This window comes from Budorcas taxicolor, chromosome 5, assembly GCF_023091745.1.
Source record: "Budorcas taxicolor isolate Tak-1 chromosome 5, Takin1.1, whole genome shotgun sequence".
NCBI lineage: Eukaryota > Metazoa > Chordata > Mammalia > Artiodactyla > Bovidae > Budorcas > Budorcas taxicolor.
Window position 1 is genome coordinate 152,603,533 of NC_068914.1, and position 20,856 is coordinate 152,624,388.

At 43.5% G+C, this 20,856-nt stretch overlaps 1 protein-coding gene across 1 annotated transcript in view; it reads left to right on the forward strand.

Annotated features, from left to right (window-relative positions):
* The first annotated feature begins 4,345 nt into the window (after positions 1-4,345).
* The window catches only part of BCL2L13 (BCL2 like 13), a 48,087-nt gene continuing 31,576 nt past the window's right edge, over positions 4,346-20,856 (forward strand). The window contains exons 1-2 of the mRNA XM_052641416.1: positions 4,346-4,505; positions 12,507-12,677. Of these exons, the coding sequence (XP_052497376.1) occupies positions 12,557-12,677 (121 nt within the window). The 5' untranslated portion in view covers positions 4,346-4,505; positions 12,507-12,556. The remainder of the gene's footprint in view (positions 4,506-12,506; positions 12,678-20,856) is intronic.

Below are 20,856 nucleotides of genomic sequence, written 5' to 3' on the forward strand. Positions count from 1 at the left end.
AAAATTTTTAAATTTATTTCTGGGTGTACTGGACCTTTGTTGCTACATGCACAGCTTCCCAGGTGGTACTAGTGGCAAAGACTCTGTGTGCCAATGCAGGAGATGCAAGACTAGGTCAGGAGGAGATGGTCTTCACTCATTTGGATTACAACCCCTCTTCCCATTATTTATTTTCGGCCACACCATGCAGCGTGCAGAGCTTCCCTGACCAGGATGGAACCCATGCTCCCTATAGTGGAAGCATGGAGCCCTAACCACTGGACCTCCAGGGAAGTCCTCCTGTTTATTTTTACAATGTTGTGCAAATACGTGGTGCTGAGGAGTGAGAATGCAAACTAATATATGTCTTGGGACTTCCATGGTGGTTCAGTGGCTAAGACTCTGCACTCCTAATGAAGGGGGCCTGGGTTTGACCCCTGGTAAGGGAACTAGATCCCACATGCTGCAATTAAAAAAAAAAAAAAAAAAATCCCGAGTGCCACAACCAAGACCAATCAAATAAATATTTAAAAAACAAAACAAAACAAAAAAAACCCCCTGCTACTGCTGCTGCTAAGTCGCTTCAGTCGTGTCTGACCCTGTGCAATCCCATGGAGGGCAGCCCACCAGGCTCCCCTGTCCCTGGGATTCTCCAGGCAAGAACACTGGAGTGGGTTGCCATTTCCTAAGTACATGTCTAATCACGTATGAAATTAATGTCTGGGACAGATGTGGCACTATCCAGATAAGTGTGCTTTTGATTTTTGGAAAACAGTGTGCTGATTTTTATGATTTATTATTATTCTAAGACATTAAAAAATACAGAAAAGTACAAAAAATAATTCAAATGTACATGTACCACCATCCAGTTGAGGATCAGCATTTGTCACATTTGCCTTAGGGCTTCTCTTTTTAAATAAAATATACAGATACACTTAACATTCCCTTTTGTGCAGCTCCCCCCCTCCTCATCAGAACCAGGTTAAGTTCACAGAGTGAAGCAGAAGTGAAAGTTACTAGGAGTAACACACCAAAATTAACTAGTTGGTGGTTTTCCAAATCCAATTTCCTCCTATATTAGCTTAGGTCTTATGAAGAAGTTTTATTAAAACAGCTTTTCAGACAAATTCCAAAAATCCCATTCCCAGATAAGCCTATTTATTTATGTGCTGTCTTGTCTGATTCTTTGTGGTCCTATGGACTGTAGCCTGCCAGGCTCCTCTGCCCATGGCATTTTCCAGGCAAGAATACTGGAGTGGATTGTCATTTCCTCCTCCAGGGGATCTTCCCGACCCAGGGGTTGAACCCACGTCTCTTTTGTCTCCTGCATTGACAGGTGGGTTCTTTACCTTATGGCTTCACCCAAATTGCTGACCTAAATTCCTTTCAGGTTAGTCACTTAGAGATGGTTGATATGCTCCTTGTCTAACCTGCTCCCAAGCTAAGGCCTCAGTCTGTGGTTTATCTGTAAATTGAGTCACCAGAATAGACAGACTTCAGTTTGTCTGCTGGGGAGGACACACACACACAGAAACTAAGGTCATCTGTCTTTGAATGTTGAGGAATTAATTTTAAAAAGAAAAAAATGATCGCAGAAAGTAGTGAAAGTCTAACTTAGGTGCTTACATTTTTGTGCCCCTTCCAACCAGTCATCCGCATGGCACAAGGTAATGACCTGTAACCGCTCCCCAATTTATAACCTCCTGTGGCTCCCATGTGCTCTTGGGGAGCTGCTTGAACCCGCCCTGCCTCTTCACTGATCTTATCACTCCTCTTCCCTTCTCATCAGTTCAGAGCTTTACTGGTTTGTTCTCAAGCTTTTCACCTGAGAAAATCTTTTCCTGCACTTGCCCCTCGGCTTGATTATCAGTCTTCAGGTCTCAAAACATCCCCTTCTTAGAGAGAGCTTTCCATCAACACCCTCTCCCCATACTTTTCTACTCCTGTCCCTTGTTTACTTCAGGATATACCACAATTATAAGTTCCCCCCCTCTTTTATTTCTATGTTTTTATCTGGTTTTTCAACAAAAGTGTCAGCTTCACAACAGAGACGATGTCATGGTTTTTCCCAGCATCCAGCACACGGCCTGATAATAGTAGGCATTCAATAAACTGATGAACAAGAATAAATAAAGTGAATGTAATTAGAGTTTAGATTTTATAATCACATCAGGCTACAGTCTAGCACTCTGTGTCACTTAAGATCTGTTGGGAAAAAAACCCCAAAACCTCTGAAAATCATCAACTGCTTGTGATTAAAGTAATTTCTGTAAAAGAATGACATTATTTTACCACTTTTTGCTGAAAAGACTATCCCTTCCCCCACTGGTCTCTGTTGCAAAGCAATGAAAGACCATTCTGACCTTTCAATTCCATTGGCCTATGTGCTATCCTTGTATACATTCAAAAACTTTTTAGAAAAGGGGTGAAAACAAACCCTAGAGCTGAAAACAGTCCAAAATTTACCTAACCATGTATCAAATTGGCAACCTACTACACAGAATTATTTTACATGACTTTTTAAAATCTACATAGAATGAACTGCATATGATTTCGGACACAGGAGCAGTAAGCAGCAGTGAGCAGAAACAAAGGTCCTAACCACTGGAAAACAGCGACTAACCAACTAGTTAAGAATGAATTCAGGCGAGGAAGGTAAAAAGTTTATTGAAAAGAACACAGGGAAAGGCACACAGGGGAACTCAGAGAGAGAATGACATGTCTTTGGTTAAGTTTAAATCCTTTATAAGGTGGCAGTTTTCTGGGTCTTTGTCTTCCCTCAGGCAGATCATCTCGTTTGTCCCCTCAGGTTGATTTGTCTCTGGACCCTCCCCTGGGATTCGCACGCACACCTTGGGCAAGACTGTTCTCAAAGTGAAGGCTTCTGGGAGAAGCAAGACTCATCATGGCCTAGAATTATCCCTTGACTTTTGTCCCCAAGGAGCCTTTCTGGTGTATCACTTGTCCCCAAAATACAGGAGGGGCAGAGATCTCTGAATCTTTTACTCAAACAGGGTTTTGCCCTTCTTTGTCCTTGCCATATTATTCCCCTGATTACTGCTATGACTGTTGTTACTTCCATTTTGGAGGGCAAACAGGAGGCTGATTGTAAATTCCTCAACTGGAGCCCACCTATCTCTTGTCTCAGGGAAGACAAACAGGAGACTAGTTTTAAGTATGTAATCTGAAGCCCACTTCTGCCTGCCTCATGAAATGCAAATAGGAGGCCCGTTGTAAACGTCAAACCTGGAGCCCATCTATCTCCTACCTCACATAGACTTATGAAGTACAATTAGATGAGTCCTGACACCTGTGTGACCACCATACTATAAAGACTCTTTTCATCACCCTAGTGAAAGCTCTTTTCTAGGCAATCCCACACTCTGAGGCAACAGTGATGATTTCTTTTTAATCAATTAACCATTGATTAATTCTGCCTGTTCCTGAAATTCATCTAAATGGAATCACAAAGTATGTATACATTTTTAGGTCTTGCTTCTTCGACTCAGGGCAAACCTATCCGATTTCACTGCCAAGGCACCACCCGAGTCCTCAATCACGCCGGCCCAAAGCCTCCTAGGACACTAACTCCAACCCTCCTTCGGATTCCGCGACTCACCCTCCCATCAATTCAGGTTTTCATCACTTCTTTTTTCACAACTTTACTGAGATATATACTTCACATACACTTCATCTTCTTGAAGTCTACAACTGAACACAATTAAATGGCTTCAAGAGTATCCAGAGCTGCTCAATCACCAGCACAATCAACCGAAAGACATCTTCATCGCCCTAGAAAGAACCCGCTGACCCCACTAGCAGGGACACTGCCCAAAGGCATTCTATCCTTCGGCCCCTCCTCCGGGCCGTCAGGCATGCAGACACCGTGGCTCCCTTAGATTCCCTCGCGGGGCTGGTGCTAAAGCGCGCCTTCCTTGCGGCGCTGAGCCGCCCCCACTGCCCCGCATCCGCTCCGCACCCTCGAGACCCAGATCCCCAGTGCTGCTGGCCGGTGTTCCCAGGACCCGACGCTCCGTCAGCCGGCTCGCCTACACACACGCTGCGCCTGCAGCTGTTCCCGCAGGCTTTGACCGCCTCCGCACCCACGACGGTGGGCCCATCCCAGTCCGCCTCCTTCTCAGCGGCCCGCGGCCGCCGCCGGCAGCGGAACCATAGAGCTGCTCTCCAAGTGGAGAGTAGGCCAGGAGAGGGTGGTCCTTCCGGGTCACGTCTGCGAGAAGGCGGGTGGGCGCGGGGGGGGGGGGGGGGCCTCCACCACCAAACCTCTGTGGTCCAGACTTCCGCTCCGGAGGGCGGATCCGCCCCCTTGCGGCGCGCCCGCGCCCCGCCCCAACGCCGGCGGTGACGGAAGCACGCCGGGGTGACCTCACCCGCCAACATGGCGGCGGCGGTAGATTAGGGCAGCGGGTCGGAGCCGCCGCCGCCGCCGCCGCAACCGCGGGTTCGTGTGTGCAGCATCTGCCGCCGCCTCTTTCACCTCTTCGGGTTGCAGGGGCCTGAGCCAGGTGAGGGGAGTAGGGTCGCGGGCAGGCCGCGCCGGGCCCTCTCCCAGCGCCGCCGGAGGTGTCCGAAGGCCGACGCGGGAGACGGAGTGAGAAGCTGAGGGCGCGAGGCCAACCCGCTGCCCCGCAGACTTGCTTGGGCAAGGGTGGGCCTCGGGCGAGGGGTGCGTGCGCGGGGCTCGAGTCCTGGCTCCCACCCGCTAGCCGGGTCGCGGCTTGTCCCTGAGGTTCCCGGTCCCTCTCCCGGCGGCTCCGACGCCGCTGTCATTTGCTGTTACTATTTCACATGTTCAGTTTTCCCACCCGTGGAGACACACGGTTCGCTCTAGGTGGTCTCTCCCTTTGGTCTTTCTCCCACCATCCCAGGGCGTCCCTGAGTGTTTTTCCTTCGTGCTCGAACTTTCCAGGCCTAGGCTTGCCCGCAGGTCCTGGGCCCTGGCCGCCGCCCTGCGGAGTTTGCCCGCTGCCAGCACGAGCGCCGTTCCTCGCGGGGCCAGCTCGCTGTCTCTGCAAGTTTTAAGCGAAACAGACGGTCTCCTCCCTGCTTCCTTTTTTTTTTTTCCTTTACTACTTGGAGCAAAACAAACAAGTCCTGCGAAACTGTCAGTGCGATTTCCCCGGGAGGTTTGGTCCAAACCAGAATGCTGGTCTATGCCCTGACTTGTTGTGTGACCTTGGATGAGTTGCCACACCCTTCTAGTACCTTCTTTTTTTTTTTCCTTCAGTCACCCAGAAAACTAAGCAAGTGTTTGTGTTGATAGTGAACTGTTGATACCTCACATATGCAGCTGGATAAACTTAAAACACCGTAAATTGCAAATATTTAAACCTTTGTGGAATTAGCTTCGCTTGATAATAGACCGTTAGGGACTTTGAAATCCTTTTACTCCAGTTGGTTAGGTACCATTCTCAGGTTTTGTTTTTTTTTGTTTTTCTTTCCCAAATGATGAATTTACTCATGCCGTCCTGTATCCCTGTAGCTGAGTTCTGTTGAAAGATACATGTGGTTGAGTCCAGCCTGTTTTGTAGAGAAAAGGTGCTGGTTACCACATAAGTTACTCAGTATTTACTCTGTATCTTATTCGGCTAAGCTTTTAGGACAGGTGATTTGCAATAATAATGATTGTTTTAGGAATATGTTTTTTTTCTGAAACATTTTAGACATGCAAAACAAGTTTTAACTGTGGTCCTGCCGTCCTGCTTTTTTATCGTGGTTTTTCAAACTTGATTTTGACGCATGTCTTATTCCACATGAGTGTTCACCAGGAGTTATTAATTAATACGTATTAACAGGGTTGAAAGGAGGGGGCTGTCTTCAGAGTAGCTGATTTTTTCTTTAAACAGCTTTATTGAGGTACCATCAAGCCGTGCACGTGTATAGTCATGGACTGTAGAACTGTCATTTCAGTTTTCAACAGCTGCGAAAGAAACTCTGTGCCCGGTAGCAGTCATTCTTTATCCCCACACTTTCCTACCCAGGCAGATCTGTTTTACGTTCTGTCTCTGTAGATCTGCCAATTCTGGATATTTCATAGGAACAGAATTATACAATATGTGGGGTTTTGTGACTAGCTTTTTTTATTTCCATGTCGTAGCAGGTATTGGCAATTCATTCCTTTTTATGGCCACATAATATTGCAGCGTATGAATAGACCACATTTTACAGATTCACCAGTTAATGGGCAATTATTTCCACTGTTTTGACTGTTAAATACTGCTGCTGTGACCATTCATGTGAACTTTTTTTTGCCAGGAGAGTGTATGTTTTCTTTTCTCTGTCATATACTTAGGAGTGGAACAGAGAAGCTGACAGTTACATCTCCCTTTTATGCATGTTATCTGCATACATGGGAAGCCTGATTACTTACTGTGAAAGTCAAACTACATGTTTGTGGGGAGAGCGAGAGTGAGGCGTTACTCTGTAAGCACATTATCTTCGTATGCCAGCTGCTGAGTGGAGACGTTTGTGGATGGCTCTTAACACAGGATTGAACTGACCTCTTCAGTTAGGTGTGTTTCAGTTGGAAAGTGATGATGTACACTAAAATAATTTAGTGTCTGCTGAATTTTAAAATGAAATGCTTAGTTGAGTTTCTCAGTTGGACCCAGTGAAATTTCTGCGGTTTCACAATATTTATTAGGATTATGTAACTTTTCTTTGGGAGAAACTTCTAGAATTCTGTAAGAACTAATAAAGTATGGATTAAAAAGATGAAGTTAAAAAGAAAAAAAATGAAGTTATTGGAATTCATGTTAATTTCTGGAGCTTTAAAAAACAGTCTTTACTCAAACCACCAATGGGACTGGAGTCTGGGAATCAAAAACTGTTAATTTCGTTTGTAACTGAATTATCTGTGGTCTTTCACATTTCTCTTTATAAACTGGGATTATAGATCTACTCAACTCCATATGGGAGTATTTAACAATATAATAAGGTTACCGTTTTATTTCGGTGGGAGGAAATGGTCTTAAAAACAAAGCTTCCTAAAATAATATAAATACATCATGTTACATTGTAATTGTGCTTGTATTAACAGTTCTGTGGGGTTAAGAAATACAGTATAGGTGTGATATTCTAAGTCAGTATTTCTGAGGTTGGTGTTAGAAGTTTGTCTGGAATAGCAGCCAAGGTGGTGATGATGAGCCAAGGTTGGGAAACAGCTGCAAGACACCCGAGTTGCTGCATATTTGCTTCTCATAAGGTTTTAAAGCGTAATCTAATGGTTGCTGTAGGCGTTCTGGCTACCCTTCATACAAAATACCCAATTCCTACACTGCTGTCCTGGCATTTGCACTGGTCTTCATAGTAGAAATCCAGTTTTAGGGAAAGCAAACTGTTTATTGTGAGATTGTGGGTTTGACATTGTTAATGAAGGATTGCCTATGTATAAACACGGATTAAGTTACTCTGGGCTTCCTCGGGCCATCCGTCTGGCTGACAGCTACCTGTACCTTGAGAGAGGAACAAACTAAAGGTGTAAGGCAGAGAGAGAAACCGCTGGGCAGCACAGCTGTATTCAGTAGCTTGTTAGAATTGTGCAAAAAACAGGAGTTTCTGTATTGAAGAGCATTCTTGTGTGTAATCATTTCTTGACACCAAGAATACTCACACCTACTTTGAATTAGGTCTTCTAGATGGAATGTAAAGAGTAACAGCGGCTGTGTCTTTCTCATCATTGGAGAGAAGCTTGTGCTGTCTCAGACAGGAGCGTCCTCTGGTGGATGAGGTAATGGTGGACTGGACCTGAGCGTGGTCCCCTGCTTCCAGGAAGACTAGCTGCTGGGCTCAGAGCACGTGTCCTTCTCCTTTAGCCTGTCCCCCTCCCTCCCTGCCACCACCCCATTCTCAAAATTGACAAAATTGCTTCTCTCCCTACTGTGGGCGTCTGATATTTGGGACATTGCCTGGTTTTTCTACCGTTTCTTCCCGTTGTCATTTGTGGGAGTATTTTCACTTCTGTGTCCTCTCACGCCGCACGCCGCCAGGCTTGCAGAAGGTGTGTGTTGGAAGGGTGCAGGCCTGCGAGGTCAGAACTGAGGAGAGTGCTCTCCGCCAGGTGGTTGTGCTGTTCCCCATCTCTTCTAATTTTCGGCAGATAAATTGTCTGCTTCTGTCTCTCCATTAATAAAGCTGAGGCTGCTACTTTTTCCTTCCGGTGTGGAGGATTTCTGTGACATTTTCTGTGACAGTACTTCAGCAGTGGAGGTCTCGTGCAAGGGGAATTTGTGGTATGTGTTAGAAACGCAGGAGCCCTTGGTTCAGCATGCTGACTTTAGTCTGCATAGAGTGTGCCAGAGGGAGTGGGTGCCCTGTTCCCAGAGCACCCAGCAGGGGGGCTGAGGGTACACTCGGCATATTATCGGTGCCTTTGAGAAACTGTGACTGAATACAAGTGCACTGGACATAAAATAGCGTGTCTTTTAATTGAAGTTGATGTGTAATATTATATGTTAGTTATACAGCGTAGTGATTCCAAGGTTTTAAAGGTTACGCTCCATTTACAGCTATTACAAAAATTGGCTATATTCCCGGTGTTGTAGACACATAGTAGTGTTTCTGAGGTCTGCGTGCCCCATCAGTTGAGGGAGCTGCCCCAGTGCTCTGAAACTGGCAGCTTAGGCAGAGTTAGAGGAGCTGGACAGATGTTTTAACCTCTGGGTGTGCTGTGTTTATGACTAGGATGTCAGAGACACATGTGAAGCTTAAAGACTATATGCTAAACTGAAATGACTTAAATGTGTGTGACCTTCTTCCTTAGTGTGAATCAGTAAGTGTAACAGAAGCATTCATCAACCATGTGGATGTATGGCTGCTGACATGTATACTGCAGCTGAGGACTTCCTTGTGAATAGGATGGTGAGTTTGGAAGGTGGAGAATTATGAAGTCATGACTAAGATGGCCTTTGTTATTCAGTCGCCAAGTCATGCCCAACTCTCTGGTCGGCTTTATGGCATTTATGGTTAGGCAGTTGGGATTTCTAAGGAAATTTGAAGAGCACTAGATTAAAAATCCTAGATGCTTTGTCTGTAGCATCTGGGTTGGTGTGTAATTAAAAGTGTCTTCAGAGATGTGAATTTCTGATAAATACAAGGAGTTTTTTAAAGAATTCATTTTATTGTAGTATAGTTGATTTACAATGTTGTGTTAATTTCTTTCTCTTCTTTTCCCACACCATGTGGCTTGTGGGATCTAGTTCCCCAACCAGGGATTGAACCTGGGCCAGGGGAGTGAAAGCACCAAATCCTAACCACTGGACCACCAGGGAATTCCCAATATTGTGGAATTTCTGTTGTTGTTCAGTAGCTACGTCAGTCCAGCTCTTTTCGACCTCATGGACTGCAGCACACCAGGCTCCTGTCCTTCGCTATCTCCTGGAGTTAGCTCAAATTCATGTCCATTGAATAGGTGATGCTATCTAACTATCTCATCCTCCTTTGCCCCCTTCTCCTTTTGCCTTCAATCTTTCCCAGCATCGGGGTCTTTTCCAGTGAATCAGCTCTTTGCATCAAGTGGCCAAAGTATTGGAGCTTCAGCATCAGTCCTTCCAGTGAATATTCAGGGTTGATTTCCTTTAGAATTGACTGCTTTGTTCTCCTTGCTGTCCAAGGGATTCTCAAGAGTCTTTTCCAGCACCACAGTTTGAAAGCATCAATTCTTCGGCGCTCAGCCTTGTTTATGGTCCAACTTTCACATCCATACATGAGTACTGGAAAAACCATAGCTTTGACTAAATGGACCTTTGTTGGCAAAGTGATGTCTCTGCTTTTTAATATGCTGTCTAGATTTATCATAGCTTTCCTTCCAAGGAGCAAGTGTCTTTTAATTTCATGGCTGCAGTCGCTGTCCGAAGTAATTTTGGAGCCCCAGAAAATAAAATGTGTCGCTGTTTCCACTTTTTCCCCTTCCATTTGCCATGAAGTAATGAGACCAAATGCTATGATCTTAGTTTTTTGAATGTTGAGTTGTAAGCCAGCTTTTTCACTCTTTTTCTCACCCCTGTCAAGAGGCTTTAGTTCCTCTTCACTTTCTTCTATTTGAGTGGTGTCTGCATATCTCAGGTTGTTGATAGTTCTCTCAGCAATCTTGATTTCAGCTTGTGATTCATCCAGCATGCCATTTCACATGATGTACTCTGCATAGAAGTTAAATAAGCAGGGTGACAGTATACAGCCTTGTTGTACTCTTTTTCCCAACTGAACCAGTTAGGTGTTCTGTGTGGTAATTTCTGCTGTACATCACAGTGATTGTTATGCATACGTGCACATTCTTTTCCATCGTGATTTATCACAGGGAATATACTTCCTCGTGCTGTACAGTAGGACCTTGTTGTTTATCCATTATAGTGTAGTTTGCATCTGCAAACCCCAAAGTCCCGATCCACCCCAGCCCTCCCTCTGCCCCCTCGGCAGCTGCACGCCTGCTCTCCGTGTCTGCCAGTCTGCTTCTGCTTTGTAGCTGAGTTCACTCGTGTCATGATTTAGATTCCACGTATAAGTGATGGCATACAGTATTAGTCTTTCTCTTCTGAATTATTTCCCTTAGTGTGGTAATCTCTAGGTGCATCTGTGTGGCTGCAAATGGCATGATTTCATTCTTTTTTATGGCTGAGTAATATTCCGGTCCATGCATGCACATGTGTGTGTGTGAGTAAACACAACATCGTTTTTATTCATTCCTCTGTCAGTGGACATTTAGGTTGCTTCCACGGCTTGGCTATTGTAAATAGTGCTGCATTGGGGTGCCTGGATAAATACAAGAAATTTGACTGTAACAAATTCTAGAACATTCATCTTTTTTTTAACTTAAAGCATTATTCAGAAGATGAGTACTTCTTTGTTCCTCTTAACAAAAACAACTGAGACTTTGCAAAGGTTAAATTTTGTTGTTGATTTCCTCTGTTCTCCTCTCTTTCGGAACTTTACTTAGTAATTTATTCCTTGCTCTCTTTTTATTTCTCATTGGCTTTCGCTGAATGTAAGCATGCTTAAGTCTCTTTCATTGTGACAAAATTAAAGAATTGTCAGACCCTTTGTCTCTGTTCTCAGACTCCTTTCTCCCCTTGAAACCAGACTTTTATGTTCATTCTTTTTAATCTCTTTATATAGTCACCCTTTTATTCTGTGTATTTCAAATTCTCCTTACTTTTTCATTGTTTATTCATTTATCTTAGTTTGTTTAGTACAGATCTTAAATTTTGTCAACATTCCCTGTCTCTTTTTCCTATTATTGGTTATCTGAATGTTTTTCTTTTATCAGATATCTCTTAAGATCTTAAAACAGTCTGTATCATTGCTTTAAGTAGAAAACAATTGTTTGGAAACCTTAATAAAACAGTTTGGTTTATTAAGTTTGATTTATTATCTTAACAGTTTGTTAAGATACATAGTAGGAGTTAAAAGATACAAACTGATTATGATATAAATAAATCCTGAGTTTGTAACTTGCAGCCTGGTGAGCATAGTATATATAATTCTGCATGATATATTTGAAAGCTGCCAAAAGAATAGGTCTTTAAAACAGGGGTACATGGTAGGTAAAACAGTTGGGTACAGGTGGAGAAGTGGAGTTGGGACTAGCATTGATTAGGGTATAAGTTAAAGTATCTCCTGAAGAGATTCGGAATAAAGTTGACTTGAGGAAGAGTTCAGAGGCGGGCGGTAAAGGCGGGCAGAGCGGCTCTGCTCCGCAGCGCCATTCAGGGGCCCAGGTCTCTCCTGTCTTGTGCTGCCCCCTGGAGAGGTGTCTGCCATCGTCGTCTTTCAAGTCCAGAGAGGAGGTGAGAGGAAGTCTGCAAGGATAGGACTCCCCCCTCCTCCCCCCCTCCACCACCACCCCATTGCACACACAGCTTCTCTCACTGCTCAGGCTCAGACTAGTCGTGTGGTACACTGCGGAGGAAACGGCAGGTGTCACCTGCAGCTGCACACCATGGACCCTGCAGGAATGTGAAGGGTTTAATAGTAGAAGAATGAGAACATATTGGCTGGGGGCTGGTGCAGCGTAAAGAGAGGGCAGAGCTACTGTTCTTGCCATACAGGTGAAAGTAGGGTAACTGGGGGAGAGAGAAAGGGAAGTGTGCTTTTCACCTGAAATCTGAGTATATGCATCCCCACTGTAAGTAAACTGAAGTTATGTTTTTTAAAGATTACCAAGGATAAGTCTGAGAAATATTTATTTTGGTATTGGGTTGAATGGTTGGAGTTAATGGGAGAATGTATTGGCATGTAACAAACTTAAAAAAAAACACTTTATTTATTTGACGGCATCAACTCTTAGTTGTGGCACTCGGGATATTCCTGTGTTATATAGCTCAGGACTCTCGAGTTGGACTCTAGTTGTGTTGTGAGAGCTCAGTTGCCCGTGGGGCATGTGGCATGTTAGTTCCCGACCAGAGATGGAACCAGGTCCCCTGCATTGCAAGGTGGATTCCCAACCACTGGCCACCCGGGACATCTCGGTGTGTAATGAACCGTACACTAAAAAAATACTCTTCTGGTTTTAGGTTTTGTACATCTGTAAGTAGACTTTTTCGGAGCTCTGCCGGCCACCCCCATGGCGTCCTCAACTACCGTGCCTCTAGGATTTCACTATGAAACGAAGTACGTGGTTCTGAGCTACTTGGGACTCCTCTCTCAGGAGAAGCTGCAGGAGCAGCATGCTTCCTCACTCCAAGGTATCGTCTTTGGCTTGTGGTTGAATTAAGTAGTAATAATTAATGTGTGCCAAAATGTGTGTCTGAGCACTGTATAGCCATGGCTGTGAGTCTGAATAATGCTATCAGCTCTTAAAGACTGACACTTCACTCTGTCCCTTCCCAACCCCTGATCCATTCCCAGAAGCATGACTTTTAATTTTTTTTTTTAATAGCTTGATTTTTTTTTTTTTTTTGGTTGCACCACTTGGTTTAAGAGGACTTAGTTCAAAAAATATAAAAAAAAAAAGAGGACTTAGTTCCCTAACCAAGGATTGAACCTGTGCCCCTTGCAGTAGAAGCATGGATTCTTAACCCCTGGACCACCAGGGGAGGCCCACCAGCTCAATATTTTGAATGATTGCCGTTGGTAGAGGTAAAAAACATACTAAGTACATGTAAATAAATAGAACTACATCTGCCTTTGGAGATTTCCTACTTAACAGGATATAGATTAGAATTAAATAATTATTTGTGAAGTTTATAACAAGTTGTTAGAATTATGTTTTTTTCAAGGATATTAAGTTTCTTTAATTGAAGTATATAGCTTGTTTACAATGCTGTATTAGTTTCAGGTGTGCAGCAGTGATTCAGTTATAGATAAATGTCAGTTCTTTTTCAGATGCTTTCATCTTCTAGGTTGTTAAGAAATACTGAGTATAGTTCTCTGCGCTCTACAGTAGGTCCTTATTTATCTGTTCTTTATATAGTAGTAAGGATATTAGAGTTAAACAGTGGATTAATCTCTCAGACTTAGAGAGTTTGTAGCACAGCTCTTTGTACTATATTTTAATTTGCCAGATGAAGCTTGCTAGAGTCTGAGTTAGTCTTCCTTGTTAAGATGTAACATCATTTTCTTGAATATGCTCATCACGGACTTCACTATAGCCATGGAGGTCGTTCTCATCTGCTGCTGTTTTAGCTGAGGAAGTGTCCTGCTGAGATTCAGAAAAGATGGGCCCCCGGAGCCATCCCAGCTATAGGGATTGCCAGCGACGTCTTAACAGAGCTTGTAAATGCCAACACATAACTCGAGGGTATGTTGTGTTTTAAACATCGAATCATATTTTGAATTCACTGAGCTCAGTAGCTGTTTACACAAAATTACATCAAAATAGCTTCAAAGACACCATAAAAGAAAATTTTTTTCCTACTAAAATTTATTATTTAAATAATATACCAAATATTTATTTTATTATTTCCTAAACTCAGACAGCAGCAGTTTTACTTTCTGTTGTCTTCTGATATTACTCAATATTCACATAGTTTTCAAGAGCTTCCCAGGAGGCACTAGTAGTGAAGAATCCACCTGCCAGTGCAGGAGACTCAAGAGACCCGGGTTCGATCCCTGGGTTGGGAAGATCCCCCGAAGAAGGAAATGGAACCCGACTCCAGTGTTCTTGCCTGGAGAATCCCATGAGCAGAGGAGCCTGGCGGGCTGCCGTCCACGGGGCCACAAACAGTGGGCGCAACTGAGCGCTGCTGCAGAATTTTTGAACAGTTGTAACAGTTGATCACAGTGTTTGTGGTGATTTTTTCCCCCCACCATTTTATCATGTTTACATGTTTTTGTATTGTATCTCCATTATTGCATGTCTAAACGTTTCCATCTTTTTAAACATTGATAGACTGCGATACAGTTTTTGGTTTACCACAGGACCCCTTTTATCTAGGTCACTAACACTGGTAATAGGGCTTTTACTGAAGAAGTCAAGGCAAGAAGGAATTCTAAACAAAGTGATTGTTACAAGAAATTTTAGTTAAAATGTTAATAAATGTACATTTACTTAGTAATGTTGGTGTATGGTCAAGGCGTTTTTCTTTCTGAATATGAATCTGTTGATTGGAATTCCATGTCCTCTTTCTACCATAAACTAAACTTCCATATCTATTATGTGCACTTTAAAATTTATGCTTAGCGTGGAGTAAGCACATAGAAGCATTTGTAGTTTCATTGAAGAGGCGTTCTAGATTTTCATGATTTTTCCCCCTCTATTACACTTGTTTCTCTCACAGCTAACTTAAGGTGGTATTTTTAAAAGCAGCTTCACAAAACATAATTTCGCTTTCAGCAAGCCTCACTACGTATCATACTTCAGTGATATCTGTAATTTTAAGTCAGTTGCACCATTTCAGTGACCAGTATAACTTTACTGGTTATACTGTATACTGGTTTACTGGTTATATTGGATCTACCTACCCTTACCCCTGACCCCAAATTGAAAGCGCAGAGTCCTAAGCACTGGACTGCCAGGAAGTCCCAGTATTCCCAATATAACAGATAGGCTGGGAGAACGATAACTGACTCTTGGCAGGCACACGCCCTGAACACGTGTGCTGGCTGGCGTCTGCCATCTGTCTGCATGTGCTCAACCTGCAGTGGGTCTGGTAACTCAGCACATTATTTGTAGAGAGGGTAGTGAACAGCAGTTCTTTATGGTCCTTCCCCCTACCACTAGTGGTTATCTACCTTTGCAAATTGTCCAGAGTCAAACTGCAGAACCAAAAAGGAGCGAGCAGTCATGTGGTCGCTGCACCTGCCTAGTTATTTCATCGCCAGCCGAGGAGAGGGCTCGATCAGAGGAACTTAGCCTTCAGTTTGTCATGCTGGGCACACACAGGGATGCTGGGGCTCCTGCAGGCCACCCCTCCCAGCCACCCACCCCTCCAGTTTACATGCAGTGAAAGCCATCCATTATTTCATGTAACACCTGATTAAGGTAATTGTCAGTAGAATCTCAATTAGCATAACAGGGATAGTAATTTTGCAGTGTTGACCTCAGCACCCCAGATTCAGTCAAGTGAGTAAGTCCCAGACAGACTAATTGGTCTTTTTTCAGATAATCACTTCCTTTCTTTAGGCCATGCTATGTGGCAGGTGGGATCTCAGTTCCCAGACCAGGAATTGAACCCACACGCCCTGCATTGGAAATGCAGAGTCTCAACCACCTGCTCTCCAGGCTTGAAACATTACAGTCATCCTTTACCTCTCATCTCTGCTTCCTTCCTCTTTCTTTGTCTACTGTTATTAACTGTTAGAGTTCTGTGACAGTTCTCCCATTTTCCTTTAAATCCTGCCTCAGGATTTGAAAGAAATGTCTCCTGATTTTTCTCCTTCATTTCCTGTGTTCTCCATCATGTAATTTGAAGGCCACAAGCAAGCTGCACTTCCTTACATTACCTCTCACATCAGGAACCCACAGGTGCTCTTTTTCCCTCAGTCTACCCTACAGAAGACCCCATTACCTGTTGTGTCTCCTGGCTACTGTTGCTTTAGACTGTCAGTGAGCCATGCATATTCCTATTAATTTGTTCACTTGAGCTGAGTTGCCCCTGTGACAGTTGTTGTTGTTCAGTTGCTAAGTCGTGTCTAACTCTCTGCAAGCCCATGGACTTCAGCACACTAGGCTTTCTTGTCCTTCACTACCTCCCAGAGTTGCTCAAACTCATGTCGGTTGAGTCAGTGATGCCATCTAACCATCTCATCTTCTGTTAACACATCTTCTCCTCATTCCCTCAATCTTTCCCAGCCTCATGGTCTTTTCCAGTGAGTCAGCTCTTTGCATCAGGTGGCCAAAGTATTGGAGCCATAGCATCAGTCCTTCCAATGAATATTCAGGGTTGATTTCCTTTAGGATTGACTGGTTTGATCCAAGGGACTCTCAAGAGTCTTCTCCAGCACCACAGTTCAAAAGCATCCATTCTTAGGCACTCAGCCTTCTTTATGGTCCAACCTTCACATCCATACATGACTATTGGAAAAACAATAGCTTTGACTCTACAAAACTTTGTTGGTAAAATGATGTCTCTGCTTTTTAATACGCTGTCTAGGTTTGTCATAGCTTTCCTTCCAAGGAGCAAGCATCTTTAATTTCACGGCTGCAGCACCATCCGAAGTGATTTTGGAGCCCAAGAAAATAAAATCTGTCACTGTTTCCACTTTTCCCTATCTGTTTGCCATGAAGTGGTGGGACCAGAAGCCATGATCTTGGTTTTTTGAATGTTGAGTTTTAAGCCAGCTTTTTCACTCTCCTCTTTCATCCTCATCAAGAGACTTTAGTTCCTATACTTTTCGCCTTTAGGGGTGGTATCATCTGCATATCTGAGGTTGTTGATGTTTCTCGCAGCAATCTTGATTCCAGCTTGTGATTTATCCAGCCCAGGATTTCGCTTGATGTACTCTGCATATATTAAATAAGCAGGTGACAGTATTCAGCCTTGTTGTACTCCTTTCCCAGTTTTGAACCCATCTGTTGTTTCATGTCCAGTTGTAACTGTTGCTTCTTGACCTGCATACAGATTTCTCAGGAGGCAGGTCAGGTGGTCTGGTATTCCCATCCCTTTAAGAATTTTCCAGTTTGTTGTGATCCACACAGTCACAGACTTTTGCACAGTCAGTGAAGCAGAAGTGGATGTTTTTCTGGATTTCCTGTGACAGTGGTTCCTGATGACTCCCCAGACCTGTTTCTCTTTCTGTCTGAGGCATGAAGGAAATTGCGTCTAAGCAGGGCCATGAGACTGGTCCTAGCCAGTGGAACTCAGGTGCTGGGGTTTGTGTCACTTCCAGGCTGTGGCATTTAAGGGCCAGTGTGCCTTCTCCCCATTGTGTTTCCCTTGCCTGTGGTGTGTGTAGGCTGATTGAAGGGGGAGAGGTGTTCCTGAGTTTGCAGACACGGGAGCACGCCACCACCCGCAGGCAGGGCTGCTGAGTCACTGTAGGACACAGTCTTCTTGCCTCCAGTCCCCAGATTAGATACGGCGCACACGCACACAGGAGGGATGCACCTTTGGGTTAAGTTGCTGAAGTCACTGCCTTTATTTATTATTGCAGCCTAGGTTCCTGTCCTCATTAGTGTGTCTCCCCTGTATGTACATTAGGGTGACCAGCTGTCCAGTTTGCCCAGGCTTGAGTAAAACTGGGAAAGTCCTGGGCAAATTAGATGAGTTGGTTACTCAAATACATACATATGTTCCCATCTACCCAGATTCCACTTACTTAGGATATTTTTTAACTGTAACAAACTTTACAGTCCACAAAAACCAGGCCTTTTCAAGCCCTGTGATTTATTAAGTTTGTAAAGACCTACGCATTTATGTGAGCCTGTGTTAATCAGGTTTTTTCCTTCTGTGTGAGCATAGAACTTTTTTCTACCCAAATCTTGTAGATCTGAGAGGTTTACCTGCTTTGATGTTTCTGTTTTGCTTTTGAAATTTGGTTGTCACCCTTGTGTTGCTTCCCTAAGCCCAAGTACACAGTACCGTATGTAAATGCAGATATGTGTGCTGCCCTCTCGGGGAAGCTTGGGCTCTAACTGCTGTCTCTGCTGCTTTGCTCTCCAGTTTGTTATCTGAAGCCTGAGGGAGTCTCCCTTCTGTGCCGTGCTGTTATAAATAGAGCCTCTGCAGCGTGCATTGGTGCAGTGTGGTTAGGGTTTGGTTTCAAGTTCATGAAGCAATAGGTGTGAGAAAAAGAGGCTAAAGAAGGTGGCCCTATCATTACTCAGTATTTCTGTCACATGAAATGTCTTTCATTTTTTCCTCAGTGAGTCATGTGCTGGGTGCATAACTTCTCCTTAAATAGTTAACTCTGTGCTTTTCCAAACGTTGTCAGCTCGACTGGACTCCATTAGTTTGTGTTGAATGTGTTCAACGTTATATATTCTGACTAGCAGAAGTCCTGCCGATTTGTGTATGTGATCCCAGATAACAACTTGTTACGTTCAACTTTGCTTGTATTAATACAGAGCACCTTGCTGTTGTAGTCATTAATAGGGATTCACTAAGACATGTCTTAGGTTAGGAAGGAGAGTAGGCTTGTGTCTGTTGATTAGTAATGTGACTACTGAATGCATGTCGTGGTGCTGGCTGGCTATTCATCCAGCGGTGAACACTGATCCCCCATGTTACTCTCCCCTCCCCCTCTAAGCAGACACTGTTCTTCTGTCTCTCTGAGTCTCACTGGAGTGAAATCGCACAGTGTCTGGCCTCTTGTGTCCAGGTTGTTTTGCTTAGCGTCGTGTCTGTCAGGGTCACCTGTGTTGCAGCGTTTTTCAGACTTTTACTCCTTTTTAAGGCTGACTCATGTTGCCTTGTGTGTAGAAAGCTTGTTTTGTTTACCCATTCATCTGGCTGGTAGACATTGGGTTATCTCTGCCTTTTGACGGTGGTGAATAATGCAGTGATAGAAATTGGTGTACGAATGGTCTGAGTGTCAGCTTGCCATTCTTTGGGGCGTACACCCAGGTGTGAAATGGCTGGGTCATCCTACGTTGAAGTGTTTTGAGCACATGCCACCCTTTCTTCCCCAGTTGCTGCATTATTTTACAGTCCAGTCAGCGGTGCCCAGGGGTTCTGATTTCTCCACGCCCTCACCGGCATTGCTGTTTTCCGCCCTTTTGTCGCAGTTCTCCTAATGAGTAAGAAGTGGTATCTCCTTGTGATAGCTCATTTCTTTTTACTGCTGAGTAATGTTTCATTGTGTGGATGTACCACAGTTTGTTTATCCATTCACCTATTGAAGAACATCTTGGTTACTTCCAAGTTTTGGCAGTTACATATAAAACTCTGATGAACATTCTGTGCAGCTTTTGTATAGATGTGAGTTTCTAACTCACTTGGATAATACAGAGGAGCATGATTGCCAGAGCTTATGGTGAGAGTATGTTTAGCTTTGTTAGAAGCTACTAAGGTGTGTTCTAAAGGGGCTGTACTATTCCCACCGGCAGTATAAGAAGGTTCCCATTTCTCTGCTTCTTTACCAAATTTGCTGTTCTTGTTTTAAAATATTCTTTACTTATCTGGCAGCACAGGGCCCTAGTTGGCCACGTGCAGGAGCTGAGGCATGTGGCCTCTTAGTTGAGGCTTGTGGCACCTAGTTCCCTGACCCGGGATTGAACCCATGCCCCCTTCGTTGGGAGCACAGAGCCTTAGCCACTGGGCTGCTGGAGCAGTCCCTGTTGTTCGTATTTTTTTGCTTATAGCTATCCTGGTGGTGCGCAGTGGTAGCTCCCTGTGGTTTTAATTTGCAGTACTCTTGCCTGGAGAATCCCATGGACGGAGGAGACTGGTGGGCTACAGTCCACGGGGTCGCAAAGAGTCGGACACGACTGAGCGACTTCACTTTCTTTCATTTAATGTCTAAAGATGCTGAACATCTTTTCGTGTGCTTACTGGCCATTTGTATAATTGGAGAAATATTCATATACTTTGTCCATTTTAAAATTGGGTTATTTGTGTTTCTATTGTTAAATTGTAAGAATTCTTTATAGCAGACCCTTATAAGAGGTATATATATGTATATATATAGTTCCAGATAGTGTCTTCCATTTTGTGCTTTGTCTCTTCTCGGACATGTAGAAGTTTTAAATTTTTATAGAATCTTGTTTGTTTATGCTTTCTTTGATTTCTAGTTTTTTGGTGTTATATCTAAGAAACAGTTGCCTAATCCAGGTCACACATATTTTCACCTGTTTACTTCCAAGAGCTTTACACTTTTTAGCTCTTCAGTTTAGATCTTTGATCCATTCTGAATTAATTTTTTTATTACCATTTAGGAATTTTTAAAGATTTTAAAAATTGAAGTTAGTTGATGGACAATGTTGTGCTAACTTCTGCTGTACAACAAAGTGAGTGAGTTACACATATATACATTATTTTTTTATATTCTTTTCCATTATGATTTATCCCAGGAGATTGGGTATAGTTCCCTGTGCTATACAGTAGGACCTTATTGTTTGTTGAATTAATTTTCTTATGTGAAGTGTGGGGGTCCAGATTCATCCTTTCATGTAGGAATATCAAGTTGTTCCAGCGCCGTTTGTTGTAAAGCCTATAGTTTTCTTCATTGAATATCTTTTTACCCTTATCAAAAATCATTTGACCTTAAATATATGGGTTTATTTCTGGCTCTCAGATTCCGCTTGTTTATATGTCAGTTCTTACACCATTACCACATTATGTTGACTGCTTACAGCTTTGTAGTAAGTTTTGAAATTGTGAAGTATGAGTAATCCTTCACCCTTGTTCTTTTTCAAAATTGCTTTGACCATGTTCTGTCTTTTGCAGTTCTGTTTGAATTTCAGGACTGAGTTGTCCATTCCCAGAGGCAGTTGGAATTTTGATGGGATTGCACTGACTCCGTAGGTCAGTTTGGAGAATATCA